The sequence below is a fragment of the Salvelinus fontinalis genome, chromosome 19 (genome assembly GCF_029448725.1).
Source record: "Salvelinus fontinalis isolate EN_2023a chromosome 19, ASM2944872v1, whole genome shotgun sequence".
Taxonomy (NCBI): Eukaryota; Metazoa; Chordata; class Actinopteri; order Salmoniformes; family Salmonidae; genus Salvelinus; species Salvelinus fontinalis.
Window position 1 is genome coordinate 25,862,401 of NC_074683.1, and position 20,361 is coordinate 25,882,761.

The following is a 20,361-nucleotide window of genomic DNA, read 5'->3' on the forward strand; positions in this document are numbered from 1 at the left end:
CTAATAAGTTCCCATTTATATTCCCATTCTTTATTTTCAGACATACCTGATCCCCCAACCCACGTCAAGGTCAATCTGGTCACCAAGGATACAGTGACTCTGACATGGGTGCCACCTAAGAACAATGGTGGTTCTCCTGTGAAGCACTACATCATAGAGCGCTTGAGTTGGGACACCAGCGGCCCGGAGAAGGAGACATGGAAGCAGTGTAACAAGCGTAACGTTGAGGAAACCATCTTCATCATTGAAGATCTGAAAAATGGCGGAGAGTATGAGTTCCGCGTCAAGGCTGTGAACGAGGCTGGCCCAAGCAGACCGTCGGCCACCGCTGGACCAGTCATCATCAAGGACCAGACATGTAAGTAAAAAGCACAGTTAAGAAAAAGAAAGTTAAAGAAAGAAAGCACACTAAATTCGCTCTGAATGATTTAATGGGTAAACCACCAGCATTTCAGCAGACAGTGCATTCTTCAGGATGACAACACATGTATGCTGTTGTAAATGCATCTAAATAAGACCCATTTTGTTTAAAAAAAATTGCTATGAAAATAAAAATGTTGAATGACTTGTACTGACTCCATCCTCCATTGTTTAGGTGCTCCTACCATTGAACTGAAGGAACAGATGGAAGGTGAAGAGGGACTAGATGTCCATATTGTGGCTAGGATACATGGCTGTCCATTCCCCTCCCTCGTATGGCAGAAGGCTCCCATTGCCAAGCCTGAAGACAAGGCTGTAGTGCAATATGATCAGCATGTCAACAAACTGATCATTGATAACAAATGTACCCTGCTGATCCAGCAGTCCAAGAGAGACGACAGCTCCCTTTACGCTATCACTGCTAGCAACAGTCTGGGAAAAGCCTCTAAGGACATCAAACTCACTGTCCTAGGTGAGGAACCTCTCTCTGAATGTATTTCTTTCTTTCTGTTAGGTTAGTCCTCTTGATTGTGTTGTAATATGACACCATTTCCTCATTTTCTTCCTCAACTCAGGACGACCTAGCGTACCAGTCGGGCCGATTGAATTCAAAGAGGTGTTTGCCGAGAGGATAACACTTGCATGGAAACCACCTAGAGATGACGGTGGCTCCAAGGTGACAAACTATGTAATTGAGAAGCGTGAGGAAAACAGAAAGTCATGGGTGCACGTTTCCAACGACCCCAAAGAAGGCCTCTATACAGTTCAGAGGCTGACTGAGGGCCATGAGTATGAGTTCCGTGTCATGGCTCAGAACAAATATGGAGTTGGCCCACCGCTGTACAGCGAACATGAGAAAGCAAGGAATCTCTTCAGTAAGTTGAATGTACTATTGTATTATAAGTCAATGTCAACGTGGATATACAGTATTTCTTCTAACCAACTTCTAAATGTTCCTCTCAACAGCTGTCCCTGGCCAAGTTGAGAAGCCCTTAGTGGAAGACGTGACTCTTGAGTCTATGGTGATCGTCTGGGGCGAGCCAAAATACGATGGTGGATCTCCAGTTAGTGGTTACTGGCTGGAGCGTAAAGAGACCACGGCTAAGCGCTGGACCAAAGTGAACCGCGCCCCCATCAGGGTCATGCCCCTGGGTCAGGAGTATGAGATCACGGGTCTGCAGGAGGGAGCAATCTACCAGTTCCGTGTGACCACAATCAACGCAGCTGGAATGGGACTTCCCAGTGTCCCATCGGATCCTGTTCTTTCAAGAGACCCTATTAGTAAGTTAACGTATATTGTGTGCATCCCAAATGGAATCCTATTCCTTAAATAGTGCAGCATAGGGCCCTGGTCAAAAGTAGTGTACTAAATAGGGAATTATGGTTACTTTTGAGGCGCAGAAATATAGTTTTTCTTACATGGGAAGGGTGTATTTTTCTATTTTGAATGTATTATATAGCTATGTTGTTTCTATTGTTTGGCCTTCTGACATTGTAAATGTCATGTTGTTTGTGTGTAGCTCTCCCCGGTCCCCCAACCCCCAAAGTAACAGACTGGACCAAGTCAACAGTGGATCTGGAGTGGATCCCACCTTTGATTGATGGTGGATCTAAGGTCACTGGTTACTTTGTTGAATACATAGAAGAGGAAAAAGAAGCAGAAATAGAAAAACAGAAGGCAGCGGAAGCAGACAAAGTAGTAGTAAAACAGAAAAAAGTTAAGAAAATCATATTCGATGAAGACGGAAATGAAATATCAGAATCAGAAGAAGAAGAAGAGGTAGTAGGGATAAAAGACGGATGGGAAAAGGTAATTATCTAATACAATTATTTCTCGAACGTATTCTTTTACAAACTATTTTGATCTTAAATGCAACAACATTGTAAATGCAACAACCCTGGTAAAGTCTAAATATATTCAAATAATATAACATTTAGTGTGTCAATGTTTGTAAAATCGTATTATTATTTTTTTCAGGCTAAAGACAAGGAGATTAGAAGCACTAAGTTTGTTGTGTCTGGACTGAAAGAGCTGGGAAGGTACAAGTTCAGAGTGAGGGCAGTGAACGCTGCTGGCGTCGGTGAGCCCGGTCAAGTGGCCGAAGTGATTGAATGCAAGGACAGAACAAGTAAGAGACAAGACAACTATGATATGATATACAGATTGATTATCCATTTGTTAGGTCCATGATAAGGCCTCTGTCCCAAATGGCACCCTATTCCCTGTATAGTGCACTACATAGGGAATAGGGTGGCAGTTGGGTTGTAGACAGAGTGTATGCCATCTTAAACCAACACACACTTGTTATTTTAGTTGCCCCTGAAGTGGACTTGGATGCCTCAGTGAAGGAGAAGATTGTAGTCCATGCCGGTGGTACCATCCGCCTCCTGGCCTACGTGTCAGGCAAGCCTGCGCCAGAGATCACATGGAGCAGAGATGACCAGCCTCTACCAGCAGAGGCTAAGGTTGAAACCACTTCAATCAGCTCTGCTCTGGTTATCAAAAACTGTAGACGCCATCATCAGGGTATATACACCCTGAGTGCAAAGAATGAAGGAGGAGAAAGGAAGAAGGCTGTCATTGTGGAGGTGTTGGGTAAGAAACAACTTTACTTCTTCTTCTCGTTGGTAAACTTCACTATACCTCAGGAGATATCCGGGGCAGTATGTATCAAGTTTCTCAGCGTAGGAGAGCTGATCCAGGATCAGCACTCCTACTCTGAGACGCTTTGTGAATACAGGCCCAGGAGTTGAATGGTATTGAAAACTTGTTTCACGTGTGTTTCTCAGATGTTCCCGGCCCAGTTGGTCAGCCGTTCTCTGGTGTGAACCTCACCATTGACTCTTGCAAGTTGACCTGGTACTCCCCTGAAGACGACGGTGGCTCAGCCATCACCAACTACATAATTGAGAAGAGAGAGTCTGACCGCATGGGCTGGACAGCGGTCTCTTACACGGTCACCAGGCACAATGCTGTGGTCCAGGGTCTCATCGACGGAAAAGGATATTTCTTTAGAATCGCAGCTGAGAATATCATCGGAATGGGTCCATTTTTTGAATCAGAACGACCAGTTCTCATCAAAGACCCTATTTGTGAGTTCCTGCCTAATACCCGAATGACAGCGTTTTAATTTGCTGTTACAAAAATGTAACATAAGTGTATACAAATCCAGCAATTATTTATAATATTCCATTGGGCCTGATGGAATGTTTGTGTCCTTTTTCCATGCTAGCTGTTCCTGAGCGTCCTGAGGATCTAGAAATCACAGCCATCACCAAAGACTCCATCAGTTTGGCCTGGAGACCACCTAAGTACGATGGTGGTTCTGAGGTTACACGTTATGTGCTTGAAGCTCGTCTGATTGGAAAGGATAACTTCACTAAGATCGATACTGATGACACGCTGATGAATAGGAAGTTCACAAAGGGAGGTCTCAAAGAGAATTCCACCTATGAATTCCGTGTCAGTGCTGTCAACGTGATTGGTCAGGGAAAGCACTCTTTCTGCACCAAGCCAATCCAGGTCAAGGAAGAACTTGGTACGTGTTGAATAAGGGTTAGATAGTCATTCTAAATCTTTATAAATATATTGGTGAATGTTATTTTTTTTTATAAAGTAAAAAAATTATGGAAAACATCACTTCTTTGTTCTTCCATCCTCAGAGCCCCCAACGATCGACTTGGACTTCCGTGACAGACCGGTTGTGCGTGTGGGAGATGTGTGCACCCTCCAAGGCCGCTTCACTGGAAAGCCAGCACCTACAATAACATGGACAAAGAACGAGGAAGAGCTGAAAGCAGATGAGGAGGTCACAATGACCAACACTAGTAAAACACTGTGCTTGGCTATGCCCAAGGCTAAACGCGAACACAGCGGCAGATACCAGGTAGTTGTGGAGAACATTGTCGGCTTACGTAAAGGAATCTGCAGTCTCACTGTTGTTGGTAAGTTGGTGAGGGTGTTCTTTGTTGTTCTTTATTGATAAACCTAATGTCACTTTTAATTAACCCTTATAATCAAAATATGTTTGATTATTGACTATTGATTGATCCATATCTGATAGATGATTAATGATAAAATGCAAATATTTTCTCTCAGATCGCCCCCAGCCTCCAGAGGGCCCAGTGGTCTTCAATGAGGTCTACAGGAACTACATGGTGATTTCTTGGAACCCTCCTCTGGATGATGGTGGATGTGCCATCTCCAACTACACCATTGAAAAGAGAGACACAAACAGAGACCTCTGGATGCCGGTGACAACAGCTTGCACCAGGACAACATGCAAAGTACCTAAGCTGATTGAGGGCAGAGAGTACATCATCAGAATCTGTGCTGTGAACATCCACGGCATCAGCAACCCACTGCTGTCTGCCGAGACAAAGGCTAAGGATGTCTTCAGTAAGCTATTAGATAAATACTGAGAATATATAAGTTACGTCCATAACGGCACCCTATTCCTTATATAGTGCACTACTTTTGACAAGTAAGGAATAGGGTGCCATATGGGATGCAACCATACTATATTTTGTCATGAATGCATTTTGCTACAACTGATCAATTCTCTGTCCCCTTACAGAGGTGCCAAATGCACCCAAACAGCCCATTGTAAAGGAGATCTATAAGGATCAAGCCCTTCTGACTTGGGAACCACCTGCTGATGGTGGGAAGCCCATCACTGGCTATGTCATTGAGAGGAAGGAGACCATGACTAATAGATGGACTCGCGCATCCGGAAAGGACCGCATCTTCCCCAAAGTGGAGTACTTTGTTCCAGACCTCCTCCAGGGCTGTGAATATGAGTTCCGTGTCATGGCTGAGAACGTTGTGGGTCTCGGTGACCCCAGCCCTCCATCAAAGCCCATCTTTGCCAAAGATCCAATTGGTAAGTGACTATGCAAAAGTAAATTAATACTTTACAAAATTTCTATCAAATTTAATCAACTGTTTCTTCCCTCAGTGCTTCCAAGCCCCCCTGTGCTGCCAGAAGCTTTAGATTGGACAAAAGAGTCTGTCTCACTGGCTTGGCAGCCACCAAAGGACTGTGGCAGGGGCAAGATCTTCGGCTATCTCGTTGAGTTCACTAAAGCTGGAGAGGAGTGGCAGAAGGTGAATCAGACTCCTGATTCCTGCCAAGAAACCAAGTTCAAGGTCATTAACCTGGAAGAGGGAGAATATTACAGATTCAGAGTAACTGCTGTGAACTTCGCTGGTGAATCTGAACCCGCATACACCACAGATCCAGTGAAGGCAGAAGACAGACTTGGTAATTTTACATTAAAATATTTTTCACAATTTCGGTAATACATTATCATTGAAATAAAAAACTGAATTATAACATATCGTTTTTCTACCCCCAAAAGAACCTCCTGAATTGGATGTTGAACTCGGTATGCCTCGTGAGTTGAAAGCCATGGCCGGAACCCATATCAATCTATTTGCTGGAATCAAGGGAATTCCATTCCCCAAAGTCACATGGAAGAAGAACGACGAAGACGTCCCCACAAGAGTTGACATTGAGATCAATCCGCTAGGATCCAAATTGGAGATGCGCTACTGTGCCCGTTCTGACTGTGGCGACTACACTCTGAACATTGAAAACTCATCTGGATCAAAGACTGCCACATGCACAGTCCTCGTCCTGGGTAAGGGATTTTTCATTTCTTTCAGAAATAAATGAAGACAGATGTAAAGTGTTTAGCATGCTGGGTTGCTATAATTATGTTATTCTTTACTCTTTACACTATTAGACAAACCTGGTCCAATCCAGCACCTGAGGGTTTCAGAGGTGAGAAGCGATTCAGCCTATCTCTCCTGGAAAGACCCCGAGGACAATGGAGGAGCACGTATTACCAACTTTGTTGTGGAGAAGAAAGATGTGGCAGCCGCACAGTGGGTGCCAGTGTGCTCTTCGTCTAAGAAACGAAGCATGATGGCCAAGCACTTGATGGAAGGAACATCATATTTGTTCCGCGTTGCTGCTGAGAATCAGTTCGGCAGAAGTGAATACATTGAAACAACCAAAGCCGTCAAAGCCATGAATCCACTGTGTGAGTATCAATCAAACCAAATACATTAAGACCTACGGGTGTATTGTTATGTACGTGGTATCTTGATAACTAACTTGACATCTGTAATCTAATCGCATCTCATCTAATGTGTGGTCTATTTTCAGTCCCACCTGGTCCACCAAAGGACTTGCACCATGTAGATGTCGACAAGACGGAGGTCTGGCTTGTGTGGAACTGGCCTGACCGCAACGGAGGAAGCAACATCATAGGTTTCCTGGTTGAGTACCAAGAGGAAGGAGAGAGAGAGTGGGATGAATGGAACACCGTCAGCATCCCTGAGAGCCACATTACTGGTCTCGAGGAAGGAAAGACTTACAGATTCCGTGTGAGAGCGGAGAACGCTATCGGACTGAGTAGACCAGACACCACTGTCCCCGTCCTCTGCCAGGAGAAGCTTGGTGAGATTTGCTATAAATTTACTTAATGGTTTGGTTTCTCCAACAGAGATTAATCCTAGTTGTATACTAAAAAGCAAGTTTAATAGAGATTCTCCATTGAAAGTGATTCTTATTACAGGACTAAACTTAATCTGTGTCCAGGAAACCGCCCATATATGTTTTGATTTGTAGACAACATAATTGCCATCATCAAACACATTATAACAATTAACCTACATCTTCTTCTCCATCTTTTCACAGTGGCTCCAATCGTTGAAGTTGAGGCCAAGCTGATCGAAGGGATCATTGTGAAATGTGGAAGCACAATCAGACTCCCTGCTATCATGAGAGGCATCCCTGCGCCTACTGCCAAATGGTCCATTGACGGAGCAGAAATTGTACCCGAAGGCGCAGTTAAGATTGAGAGTGACAACTATTCAACAGTTCTCAGCATCAATGAGTGTATGAGAACCAACAGTGGAACCTATATTCTTACAGTTTCCAACCCTGCAGGAACCAAGACTCTGGCTTTGAATGTGACCGTTCTTGATGTGCCCGCTGCTCCCATTGGACCAATCAATGTCCTTGAGGTTACTCCTGAGTACATGCTTATTGACTGGCGTTCTCCAAAGGATGATGGTGGAAGCCCTGTAACAGGTTACATTGTTGAGAAGAGAGAGGCTAAGAAGGAAACCTGGGGAGGTGTGAGCTCTGGTAGCACAGCTACAAAGCTTAAGATCTCTCGTTTGCAGAGCGGTGTTGAATATGTTGTGCGTATCCGTGCAGAGAACAAAATGGGTATCGGCGCTCCTCTTGAAAGTGCACCAACTGTCGCCCAACACACGTTTGAACCCCCTGCCCATCCTGGCAAACCAAACACATGGGACATTGCAGAAGATGCTCTCACTGTTGGGTGGACCATGCCATTGTTTGATGGAGGCAGTCAAATCACTGGATATATAGTTGAGCGTAAACACAAAGGCGGTAAATGGATCCGTGTCAACACGACACCCTGTAAGGATCTCAGAATCAGAGTACTTGGTCTCTTTGAGGGAAATGAGTATGAGTTTAGAGTTTTCGCTGAAAACATTGCTGGTTTCAGTGGACCTTCTGCCATATCAGACCCAGCAAAACCCTTTCGTCAAATTAAAGCTCCTGGATCTCCAGTTAACCCCAGAATCAAGGACTACAGTAAGGAAAATGCAGACCTAGTCTGGATTAAGCCCAACAAAGATGGAGGCAGTCCAATCATGGGCTACATTATTGAAATTCAGAAAGTTGGCGGAGAATGGGAGATCATCAACAAGGATGGTCACATTAAGCAGTGTGCTTACAGAGTTAAAGGCCTTGAAGAACACTCAGAGTACAGGTTCCGCATTAGTGCTGTAAATATGATTGGAGTTGGAGAGCCTAGAGAATGCCTTGGATCGGTGGTTGCCAAAGACATCATGATACCTCCAGAGATTGAGATGGATGCCACAAGCCGTAAGTGTTTGACTGTCCGAGTTGGACATAACATCAACATCATCGGTTACGTGAAAGCCAGACCCGATCCAGAGATTATCTGGAAAAAGGGTGAAGACGTTTTGGAAACCGCCAAGCACACAACACTAACTCAGAACTTGCCTGTTGTTCAACTGAGAATAAAAGAGGCAACCAGAGCAGACCATGGAAAGTATGTTTTGAAGGCTAACAACTACAGTGGTGAAGCTGAAGCTACAATAACTGTGAATGTGTTGGATAGACCTGGACACTGTCAGAATCTGAAGCCCACCTATGTGACCAAAGACTCTTGTATGGTGTCCTGGGAGAACCCTGTAGATAACGGAGGCTCTGAGATTACAAACTACATTGTTGAGTGCCGTGAACCCAGTGTGAGGCTTTGGTCAATGATCTCATCTGACTGCACTAACCGCATGGTTAAAGCCAAACTCATGGAGGGCCACGAGTATCTCTTCCGTGTTTGTGCTGCGAACAAATGCGGCCCTGGGCCTACAGTTGAGACAAAACAACCAACCCTTGCCATCGATCCCATTAACACGCCTGGTGAGCCAGAGAACTTCCACGTAACCGACGTGGGTAAGAACTTTGTCTTCTTGAAATGGAGGAGGCCAGACTATGATGGTGGAAGCCCCAACATTGGTTACGCTTTGGAGAGCAAAGAAGCAGGAGCGGCAGAATGGGTGCCATTACACGAGGATCTGATTACAAGTACATTCTTCATGGCTGACAAGTGTGTGGAAAAACAAACCTATCAGTTCAGAGTGCAGACATGCAATGAAGGTGGGGAAAGTGACTGGGTGAAGACTGGTGATGTACTTGTTAAAGAGGAGATCCAGAAACCAGTGCTTGATATAAAGTTAGCTGGAGCCCTTGTGGTTAAAGCTAGAGAGTCTATCAGAATTGAGGCTGGACTCAGAGGAAAGCCTCAACCAGAGGTGAAGTGGGTGAAGGACAGGGCCACAGGAGATAACCCCAGAGTTAGTATTGAAACGGGCACAGATTACTCCAAATTCCTTTTGACCAAATCCAAACGTACTGACACCGGAAAATACGTTGTTACTGCCACAAACTCTGCTGGAACCTTCACTGGATACGCAGTTGTTCATGTCTTGGATGTCCCAGGGCCTGTGAGAGACGTGAAGGTGTCTGGAATCGGAGTAGACAAATGTAGAGTTGCATGGGATCTCCCAGAAGATGAAGGTGGATGTGAAGTTGATAGCTATATCATTGAGAAATGTGAGACAAGAAGAATGGTCTGGTCCACATACTCTGCTTCACTTGTCACCAACTATTGCAATGTTACCCGACTAGTAGAAGGAAATGAGTACATCTTCCGCATCAGAGCAGAAAACAAGATGGGGACAGGTCCCGCAGTGGAGAGCAAACCTGTCACAGCTAGGACTCAGTTTAACAGACCTGGACCACCAGAATCACCAGAGATCACCAAGATCGGCAAGGAGGAAATGACAGTCGTATGGGCCCCACCAGAGAATGATGGTGGAAAGTCTATCACTGGTTATATCCTGGAAAGGAAAGAAAAGCGTGCTGTCAAATGGGTGCCATGCACAAAGAGTACCATCTCTGAGAGACGCATGAAAGTCAGCAACTTAATTCCCAACCACGAGTATCAGTTCCGTGTCAAGGCCGAAAATGAAGTTGGACTGGGAGAGCCAAGCAAACCATGCAGACCAGTAGCAGCCAAAGATCCAATTGGTACAGCATTTATGCATTTTTGAGACATTGTTATTATTATTATTATTATTGGTTATGGACTTTCCCTGTTGGCTGTACTAACATGCAGACGTTTTGTTTTCCTTGATTCCAGAGACTCCTGGTCCTCCAGGCAGTTTCAAGGTGATTGACAGCACCAAGACATCCATTACTCTTGGGTGGGCCAAGCCTATCTATGATGGAGGTGCTCCTATCATTGGATACATGGTTGAAATGAGAGACAAACCTGAACCTAAACCTGAAGTGGTTGAAGCTGAAGCTGTTCCTGAAGATAAACCTGCAGATGAAGCTAAGCCTGAAGGTGAAGCTAAGCCTGAAGCAGCAGCAGGAGAAGGTGAGGAAAAATATGAAGAAGACGCTGAGGATGAAGCTGCTGCAGTTGCAGCTAAAGCTAAAGCTGAAGCTAAACGTAAGGAGAAAGAAGAGGGCTGGAAGAAGTGTAACACCGGTGCTGGTGTGCTGGTGCACACAGAATTCACCATTCCAAACTTGAATGAGAAGCAGATGTATGAATTCAGAGTCTCTGCACAGAACCAGGTCGGCTGGGGTCGTCCTGCTACACTCAAAGAGGCTGTCAACCCCAAGGAGGTCCTCGGTAAATAAATTCGTCTTGATATAAGCCTAGACGAAAACAAATCCAGTTGTTATAGAACTGTAGCTTATAGCTAATATTTTATAACGATTTCTTTATGTCTGATGTATGTTCTCCCCCTTCTCTCACCCACTAACAGAGGCACCAGAGATTGACTTGGATGCCAGTCTAAGGAAGGGCTTCACTGTTAGAGCAGGCTGCCCCATCAGGCTCTTCGCTACTATCAGAGGAAGACCATCGCCCAAAGTCACCTGGAAGAAGCTCGGTGTTGATAATGTGGCCAGGAGAGGGCATGTAGATCAGATTGATACTATGTCCTTCCTTGTGATCCCTGAGAGCACTCGGGACGACTCCGGCAAATACTCTCTCACACTTTCCAACTCCGCTGGGGAGAAAGCTATATTTGTTCGTGTTAAAGTATTGGGTAAGTCACTGAGGTCTATCCTTTCACTTTTTATGTCAGTCTGTGGAATGACAGAGAACTATTCACTGTGAAAGACTTTAAACAAGAAAAAATGTATGTACATTTAATTCTTTACAATGTCAAATTAATGTTATTAGTTTGATTACAGTATAATTGTTTGTACTGTTTGATTACAGTATAATTGTTTGTACTGTTATATGGACTGTATCCAATATTGATGTTACATTTGTTGAACAGATACTCCTGGACCTGTTGGAGGATTTGAGGTCTGTGATGTGACAAGCACCGGTTGTCAGCTGTCTTGGCTCCCTCCAGATAATGATGGTGGCTGTCAAATCCAGAACTACATCGTTGAGAAACGTGAACTCGACAAGAAGACTTGGTCAAATTGTATCAACGACTTGAAGAAAACAAGCTTCAAAGTCACCGGCCTCACACCTGGCTGTGACTACTACTTCAGAGTTATGGCAGTCAATAAATATGGCATTGGTGTTCCTAAAGACTCTCCAAAAGCCTACCTGACAACTGATCCTATAAGTAAGTGCACTGTTACAGTATGTCTAATATTATAATTAAATAGTGGGTAGTGTAAGTGGATTTTATTGTTTTGTGGTTTGATTCACATAAATCTCACATTTCTTTAAACAGGTGAACCTGATCCACCCAAGAAGATGGATGTCTTGGAAGTGACAAAGAACACTGCCACTCTGGGATGGCTGAAACCTTTGAGGGATGGTGGAGCTAAGATCAATGGCTACATGGTTGATTACAAAGAGGATGGCGAACCTGAAGACAAATGGACACCATATTCCGTTGTTAAAGACTTAACCATTGTAGTCGTTGGACTTAAAGAGGGCACAAAGTACAAGTTCAGGGTTGCAGCAAGAAACGTGGCTGGAACCAGTTTGGCAAGAGAAGCTGAGGGAGTATTTGAAGTCAAGGAGCAGCTGAGTAAGTCGCAAATATATATTTTTTAATCCCAGAATTACCTTGTCTGGATTTAGTTTGGTATTCAAAAAAGTCCTCATTTTAAGAACATATTTTCCTCTCTTTTTTAGTGGCACCAAAGATCATCATGCCTGATATTGTCACAGTAAGGGCAGGAGAGAAAATGAGAGTTGATGCTATTGTGGCTGGAAAACCTACACCATTCTGCAAATGGAGGCAAGGAGCCGATGATCTGTTGACATCTGATCGTCTCATGGTGCAAAAGTCTCCTAACTGCATTTCACTCATCATGAAAGACGTCTCGAGAAAGGACAGTGGTTACTACAGTCTTTCTGCTGCGAACAGCACCGCCAAAATAAGCCAGATCCTTAGAGTCATAGTACAGGGTAAGTTTTATTGAGGAAACTCTAAATAGTCGACTAATACACTGCCAGAATGCGTAGCCTAAATGGATGCTGTTGGTACATGTCTTCATCGCACAGATAAACCAGGGCCTCCTGACGCTCCCCTGGAGATCGTTGAGCTTGATATTGATGCCTGCACACTCCAGTGGAACCAACCCAGTGAGGATGGTGGAAGCAACATCACTAACTACGTCATTGAGAAGTGTGATGTGAGCAGAGGAGACTGGGTCATAGCTTCTGGCTCATGCACCACAACCAGCTACAGAGTTGGCAAGCTTACCCCTGGAATGGAGTATGGCTTCCGTGTCCGAGCTGAGAACAGATTTGGCATCTCAGAGCCAATCTATTCAGAGAAAAGTATCGCTAGATATCCCTTCGGTGAGTTAAACAAGACAAAGTATAAGCATGGTCCCCCCCACCACCCCAATAAAGCCTATTGTACAATGAATTATGATTTTCTAAGTAATCTAGGCCTCGATTCAATCAGAGCCGCTTTATCCAACATCCGCATAGTGGTTGTTTTGACGGTGTCCAAAGTGGAACTGTGTTATAGCTGTCAATTTCACAAGTCGCTCCTGGTATTATACCCAAAGTGGACATCGCCATTGGCTGCATGGAGTCAAACCCATGCAGCCTGGTTTACAAGTTCAAACACTGGAATGTGAGATGTAATCTACACCTCGTTGATAGAAAACCTAATTATTTTGTAATTATTGCTATATAGCCTACACTTTCTTGTTCTGAACATCTAACGCGAGTGGGGCGGGTGTGGCTTTGTGACAATGATCGCAAGAGCAGCTTCTCATTGATTTGACGGCTCCTATGCAGTTCCACCTCCCCCATCGCAAGAACATTCGTTATGCGGGTGTCTACTGTCGCCTGTTAACGTTGATCTGATTGAATCTAGGCAATATTCTAATGTACATTATGTACAATAAATTAGTTTTACAAAATGTTTGTTAATCTTGCAAACTAACTCCATATTCTAATTCCAGATGTCCCAGACGAGCCCAGAAATCTGTGTATCACAAAAGTTAAGAGTGAAGCAGTGTCTCTGTCCTACGAGACCCCGTCAACGGACGGTGGCAGTCCTCTTACCGGATACTGCATTGAGCGCAAAGAGAGGAACAGCCTTCTCTGGGTAAGAGCAAATGAGTCTGTTGTCCGCGGACTTGAATACAACTGCACAGGCTTAATGGAAGGTCTGGAATATGCATTCAGGGTGTCTGCCCTCAACAAGGCCGGCCAGGGTAAACCAAGCAAACAGACTGACTGGGTCACAGCAAGAACACCCATCGGTAAGTTATGAGCATGTGATGTGCGGCTTACTGTGTCCCTCACTGGCTTTGAAATCTGCAATCTGTCAATTAAAACTGTTGTCATTTTCTTATTCTAGATCCACCTGGTAAACCTGAGGTAATGGATGTGACAAAGAGCACTGTTTCACTTGTTTGGACTCGCCCACAAAATGATGGAGGTAGCAAGCTCATTGGGTACTATGTGGAGTACATGAAGATTGGTCAAGAAGTAGAGAAATGGGTTCGCTGCAATGCCAACTGCCAGAACGTCAAAACAGAAGACTATGTTGTAACTGGCCTGGAGGAGGGAGCCCAGTATCACTTCAGAGTTTTCGCCAAGTCAGCAATCAACATCAGCTTGCCTTCTCAGATCTCAGATGCCATTCCAGTGTTTGCAGAGAATGGTAAGGCACTGCTCCTTCAGAACATTGACAAAACATTTTTTATTTTTTTTATCCATCTAATGCCTAAATGCAATTTTTTAAATCCCAAAATGATTCAAAATAAATGTGGATGCATGGTCAACACAGACCTTTTACTTGATGTGATGTTCTCTTGTTTCTCCAGTTCCCCCCAGGGTCGAGCTGGGAGTGGACATGAAGAATATGATCATAGTGAAGGCTGAAGAAAATGTCTCCTTTGATGCAGTAGTGTTTGGAAAACCACTGCCCAAGGTTACATGGAAGAGAGATGGTGTTCCATTGAAACTGGCTGAGGGGATGAAGATGACACAGAAGAGACACACACACATTCTGGAATTGTTCTCTGTTGCAAGGAAGGAGTCTGGAGAGTACACTATTCTAGCTGAAAATCCCAATGGCACTAAATATGCCAATATTAAGCTCAAGGTTCTAGGTATGTGAAATTATAATAACAGTTAAACTAAATGTGTCTTTATTATTGTGCACAAATTCCAAACTGATGTTGTAGCTTCATGCTAATACATTTTATTTTTGTATATACTCAAACTCTTTATAACGGCTTGAGATATGTTAGTGTAATGTATATGAATGTGTTTGTGATGGTCTGCAAGAGAATACAGAATAAAATATGAATATACTCAGAATCAATGTTGATGTGTAATATAATCTATGTGTTCTCTTTAGACAAACCAGGCCCACCAGCCGGAGTGAAAGTCACCAAGGTGTTTGCGGACCGTATTAAGATGAGGTGGGAGCCACCTGTTGCAGATGGAGGCTCTGAAATCATCAACTACATCATTGACAAACGTGAAACCAGCAGAGCGAACTGGGCTCTGGTCACCTCCAATATCCATGGTCAACTGACTGATTGCACAGTAGATAAACTGATGCAGGACCATGAATACCAGTTCAGGGTCAGTGCTGAGAACCAGTATGGTATTGGGGACCCCATCCTCACCGACCCTGTCATGGTCAAGAATCCATATGGTAATATTTCAAACATGTTTGAATATACATTTGTATATTTTTATATATATATATATATATATATATATATATATATATATATATATATAATATTTTAGTTTAATTGAGTTGGAAACAGTGGAACTTCTTCTGCTTGTGCAATGTTTAAATGTTTTCTCATTCTTCTCCTTCTCTCTCTTTCTCGCTCTCATTTGCAGATGTTCCTGGTCCTAGTGAGCCACCAGTTATTACCAACATTACAGCCAATTCTATGACTGTCAGCTGGAAAGCGCCTGCTGATGATGGTAAAGCTACCATTCTGGGTTACATGGTTGAGAAACGTGAAGCGTCAGAGCTCAACTGGGCTAAAGTCAACCGTAAACCAGTGATTGACAGGAGCATAAAAGCCGCCCAGCTCTCAGAGGGATCTGAGTATGAGTTCAGAGTGATTGCCATGAACAAAGCTGGATTTGGCAAACCAAGTGATGCATCCAATGCTGCCCTTGCCGTGGATCCTGTGTGTAAGTTTTACTACAACATTTGCTCACTAAAATCATTAAGGATTACATGTCCCAACACTTCTCGCTGACATTATCTTATGCTCTTCCATCTTCAGATCCACCTGCACCACCTGCTTTCCCTAAAGTTGTCGACTCAACACACAGCACCATTAGCTTGTCTTGGACCAAGCCTGCTTACGATGGTGGTTGTGAAATCTTTGGCTACCTTGTCGAGTGCAAGAGAGCTGATGCAGAACACTGGACAAAGTGCAATGTGCCCAAAAATCTGCAAGAAACCAAGTTCCTGGTTACTGGTCTCATTGATAAAACAGAATATGTGTTCCGTGTCTTTGCTGTGAACAAGATCGGATACAGCGAGCCAAGTGAAGTTCCTGGGAAACACGAGGCCAAAGACATCCTGAGTACGTCAACATTATCATAAAACTCTCAAGTCTGTGCAGAACTAATCTAAGTAGCCCACACAATTGGAAATAAGCATGTAATGCACTACTATCTATTCAACTAAAATACATCCATGTCTTGTGTAACTCTCTACTATTTTCTATTTTAACGTGTAGTTGCCGCTGATGCTGAGCTGGATGCTGACCTTCGCAAGGCACTGGTCCTGAGAGCCGGAGTCACAATGAGACTCTATGTGCCACTGATAGGACGTCCCCCACCCAAGGTGGTGTGGACCAAGGTCAATGCCAACCTCAAAGAACGAGCAGGAATCATGATCAAAACGACCGAATGGGATACCCTTATGTACATTGAGGATATCAACAGATATGATGCTGGCAAATACGTTTTGTCTCTTGAAAACGAGAGCGGAAAGAAGTCTTACACTATCGTCGTCAAGGTCCTAGGTAGGCTATGATTCTTGTCTTGAGATAATATTATTTTGAGAAACAGAATTTGGTTTTAGCTACTACATGATGCCATAAAATAATATAATGTATAATTTTTTCTATAGATACTCCTGGTCCACCACTGAATCTAATTGTGAAGGAAACATCTCTGAACCATGCATCCATCGGCTGGGATCCTCCTCTGATTGATGGAGGAAGCCCAGTGAAGAGTTACATTGTTGAGAAGCGTCTTGCAGAGAGAAAGGCATGGTCCTGTGTCATAGCCGAATGCCCCAAATCTACTTTCAGGATTCCTAACTTGGAAGCTGGACAGGCCTACTGTTTCAGAGTCTTGGCTGAAAATAACTATGGTATCGGAGAAGGTTGTGAGACTGCCGGAGTTGTAAGAGCTTCAGGTATGGTTTATTGGATGTGATTATTTGTTTTTTTTAACTATTAGATGTTAAATGTCATTTGTTAGTTAGATTTTTAATAATCAAATGACCTTGTTATCTGATTTCAGAACTACCTGGAGCAATTATAGATTTTAAGGCACTGTCGATCACTAAAGATTCCATTCATATTGGCTGGAAAAAGCCAATCAGTGATGGTGGAAGTCACATCAGTGCTTATCTTCTGGAGCTTCAGGAAGGTGAAGAGAAGTATACGGAGCTAGTGAAAGGAAAGGTCATGTCACATATGATGGTTGAACTTAAAGAAGGAAAGGAGTACTCTTACAGGGTGAAAGCAATAAATGAGTCTGGAGATGGACCACCTTCGGAGCTCACTGTGATCGCTAAAGATCAAATCGGTAAGTCCAGAAGTCCAGTGTTAATTAGCTAGGCTATTAAACCACTCATAAAATACACCGGCGACAAAATGCATGGCCATTTTAGATAGGTATATCTATTGGTAATCTTCAAGTTTTTTTTTAACTGTTCCTAATATTTCTAGCATAAATGTGTTCTATTTTAGCATTACATTACTGCACTTATAATTTTATCTGGTTCATAGATTAATAAGCATTGTGTTCCTAACTTGCAGTTGCACCTGATTGTGACTTGAGTGGCATCCCAGATCTGTGTTATGTTGCCAAGGAGGGAAGCACAGTCCGTATCAACGTACCTATTGTTGGCAAACCAGCTCCTTCAGCCATCTGGAAGAAGGGACATGTTTCTCTGGGAGACAGTGGAAGAATGTCAGTTGAATCTACACCTACTTTGACAACTTTGCTCATCCGTGATTGCCAGAGAGGTGATGCGGAAAATTACACAATCCTGCTAAGAAACACTGCAGGAGTCAAAGAAGCAAAGATGCAGATAAAGGTGGTTGGAAAACCAGGAATTCCAACAGGACCATTCAAATTTGATGAAATCACTGCCGATGGAATCACTCTGGATTGGGGTCCACCAAAGGATGATGGTGGCACTGAAATATCCAACTACATTCTGGAGAAGCGGCAATCAACGGCCAACAAGTGGGCTACTGTGGCATCTGCGATCCAGAAGAATACTATGAGAGTTACCAGGCTCCATGATGGTACTGAATACATCTTCAGAGTGTTCGCAGAAAATAAATATGGAGTTGGAGAATGCCTCAAATCTGACCCAGTGGTGGCTCAGCACCCATTCAGTGAGTTCTTGTCATACATTGAAAATATAAAATAAAATGTTTGAAAGAAAGAGTTATTAGGACTGAGGATTGATTGATAATTTCACTAAACTGAAAACATTCTTGTTTCACCAGATGTGCCTGATGCACCTGCACCACCAGAGATTGTGAGCATTCGCCATGAGTCGGCCATTTTAAATTGGACTGAACCTAAAGAAAATGGAGGCTCACCAATCACTGGTAATTATGCAAACAGTATTTTTAGTAATCCATAGAATTTCCATGGACTGTAAGGAAAATGGACATGGACATGGACAATGAATTATTCCTGATATTACTGTTGAAAGCATTTGCTGAATGGTAAATAATAATGTATTGTTATTATTATTATTATCTTTGCAGGCTATCATGTCGAATACAAAGAAAGGAACAGCTTGATGTGGAAGAGAGCCACTAAGACCCCTATTAGGGTAAAGGACTGCAGAGTGACTGGACTAATTGAAGGCCTGGAGTATGAATTCAGAGTCATGGCAATGAATGCGGCCGGTTTAGGAAGGCCAAGCAGGGCAACAGAACCAGTCATCGCCCTTGATCCAATTGGTAAGTTTTGTTTCATTGTCTTTCTCTTTCTGTCCTATTGATATCATATCCTTCAACATATTCTCTTATCTTGCTAACTTACTGGATTTTTTGTTCCTCCACAGATCCTCCTGGTAAGCCTGATGTCATCAATGTAACCAGAAGCACTGTAACACTTATGTGGACTGCACCCAAGTACGATGGTGGACACAAACTGACTGGCTACCTGGTTGAGAAACTGGAATTGCCAGGAAAGACGTGGATGAAAGCAAATCATATCAATGTCCAAGGCCTTGCGTTTACTGTGCAAGACCTGACAGAAGGCAGCAGCATGGAATTCAGAATCAGAGCAAAGAATGCAGCTGGCGCAATCAGTGTTCCTTCAGAGCAAACGGATACCCTTATCTGCAAAGATGAGTATGGTATGTTATTTGTTTTTTACTACTTCAAGACAAAGCCAATAAAATACATTCTAAACTAGGACATGGAAAGTAGCCTAATTTATCTTCCTCATTTGTTCACAGAACCACCAAGCATCTCTATCGATCCAGACATGAAGGAAGGTGTCTCTGTCAGAGCTGGGGACACCATTGTGGTATCTGCTTCCAAGATCCTTGGCAAACCTCCACCTACAGCTGTGTGGTCCAAGGCAGGAAGAGAATTCAAGACCTCAGATATTGTCCAAATCACAAGCACTCCAACTACTTCAACGTTGTCTATTAAATATGCCAGCAGGAAGAACACTGGAGAGTACACAATTACAGCCAGCAATCCTTTCGGTATCAGAGAAGAACATGTTAAGGTCAAGGTTCTTGATGTCCCTGGACCTCCAGGCCCCATTGAAGCCAGCAGTGTGTCAGCTGAGAAGTGCACATTGACATGGTTGCCACCAGAAGAGGATGGCGGCTGCGCAATCAAATCCTACACACTGGAGAAGAGAGAAACAAGCCGTCTTCTCTGGACCAAACTTGCTGAAAATATCTTTGATTGCAGATTTGTTGCAAACAAGCTTATCAAGGGCAATGAGTACATCTTCCGTGTGTCTGCAGTGAACCAGTATGGCACTGGTGATGGGACACAATCCGGCCCAGTCAAAATGGTTGACAGCTTTGGTAAGCTGCATGAATATTTAGAATATTCTATTGACGGTACAGTAATTATTTCCACATCATTGTTAATGTATTTTGCTCCTCCTTTTCTCCAGGCCCACCAGGCCCACCCGGAGTCCCAGAGATTGACAATGTCAGCAGGAATGCTGTCACCATTTTCTGGAAGAGGCCAATTAAAGATGGCGGAAGTGATATTAGAGGTTATCAGGTTGAGAGGAAAGAGAGAAGAGGAATGAGATGGGTGAGAGCATCGAAGAAAACAGTCTCTGACTTACGTTACAAAGTACAAGGACTGACGGAAGGTGTTCAATATGAATTCAGAGTAACTGCAGAGAACAAAGCTGGCTTTGGGGAACCAAGTGAGCCATCTGCCCATGTGATGACAAAGGATATTGTATGTAAGTAAACACAAAGGGTCATTTTCAAAACAAATGATTTATTCCAGGCCGTCATTGTAAATTAGAATGTGTTCTTAATTGACCTACCTGGTAAATAATGAAGGTTAAATAAAATGTAAATAAATACATTTGAATTGTATATAATTTATAATGGCTTAGTGA

The 20,361-nt window shown here is 43.4% G+C and overlaps 1 protein-coding gene across 1 annotated transcript in view; it reads left to right on the forward strand.

The window, feature by feature from the left end:
* The window catches only part of LOC129816555 (titin-like), a 176,349-nt gene that overhangs the window by 111,875 nt on the left and 44,113 nt on the right, over positions 1–20,361 (forward strand). Inside the window, 38 exon segments of the mRNA XM_055871143.1 lie at positions 41–358; positions 596–892; positions 996–1,295; positions 1,387–1,701; positions 1,941–2,230; positions 2,399–2,549; positions 2,735–3,016; positions 3,211–3,513; positions 3,654–3,959; positions 4,084–4,365; positions 4,520–4,819; positions 4,998–5,303; positions 5,379–5,684; positions 5,782–6,063; positions 6,169–6,468; positions 6,594–6,887; positions 7,128–10,082; positions 10,195–10,695; positions 10,832–11,116; positions 11,354–11,653; positions 11,765–12,067; positions 12,175–12,450; positions 12,547–12,846; positions 13,464–13,766; positions 13,865–14,170; positions 14,334–14,621; positions 14,873–15,175; positions 15,373–15,675; positions 15,771–16,076; positions 16,233–16,520; positions 16,628–16,918; positions 17,026–17,313; positions 17,547–18,134; positions 18,249–18,353; positions 18,516–18,713; positions 18,818–19,114; positions 19,217–19,804; positions 19,897–20,199. Of these exon segments, the coding sequence (XP_055727118.1) occupies positions 41–358; positions 596–892; positions 996–1,295; positions 1,387–1,701; positions 1,941–2,230; positions 2,399–2,549; positions 2,735–3,016; positions 3,211–3,513; positions 3,654–3,959; positions 4,084–4,365; positions 4,520–4,819; positions 4,998–5,303; positions 5,379–5,684; positions 5,782–6,063; positions 6,169–6,468; positions 6,594–6,887; positions 7,128–10,082; positions 10,195–10,695; positions 10,832–11,116; positions 11,354–11,653; positions 11,765–12,067; positions 12,175–12,450; positions 12,547–12,846; positions 13,464–13,766; positions 13,865–14,170; positions 14,334–14,621; positions 14,873–15,175; positions 15,373–15,675; positions 15,771–16,076; positions 16,233–16,520; positions 16,628–16,918; positions 17,026–17,313; positions 17,547–18,134; positions 18,249–18,353; positions 18,516–18,713; positions 18,818–19,114; positions 19,217–19,804; positions 19,897–20,199 (14,307 nt within the window).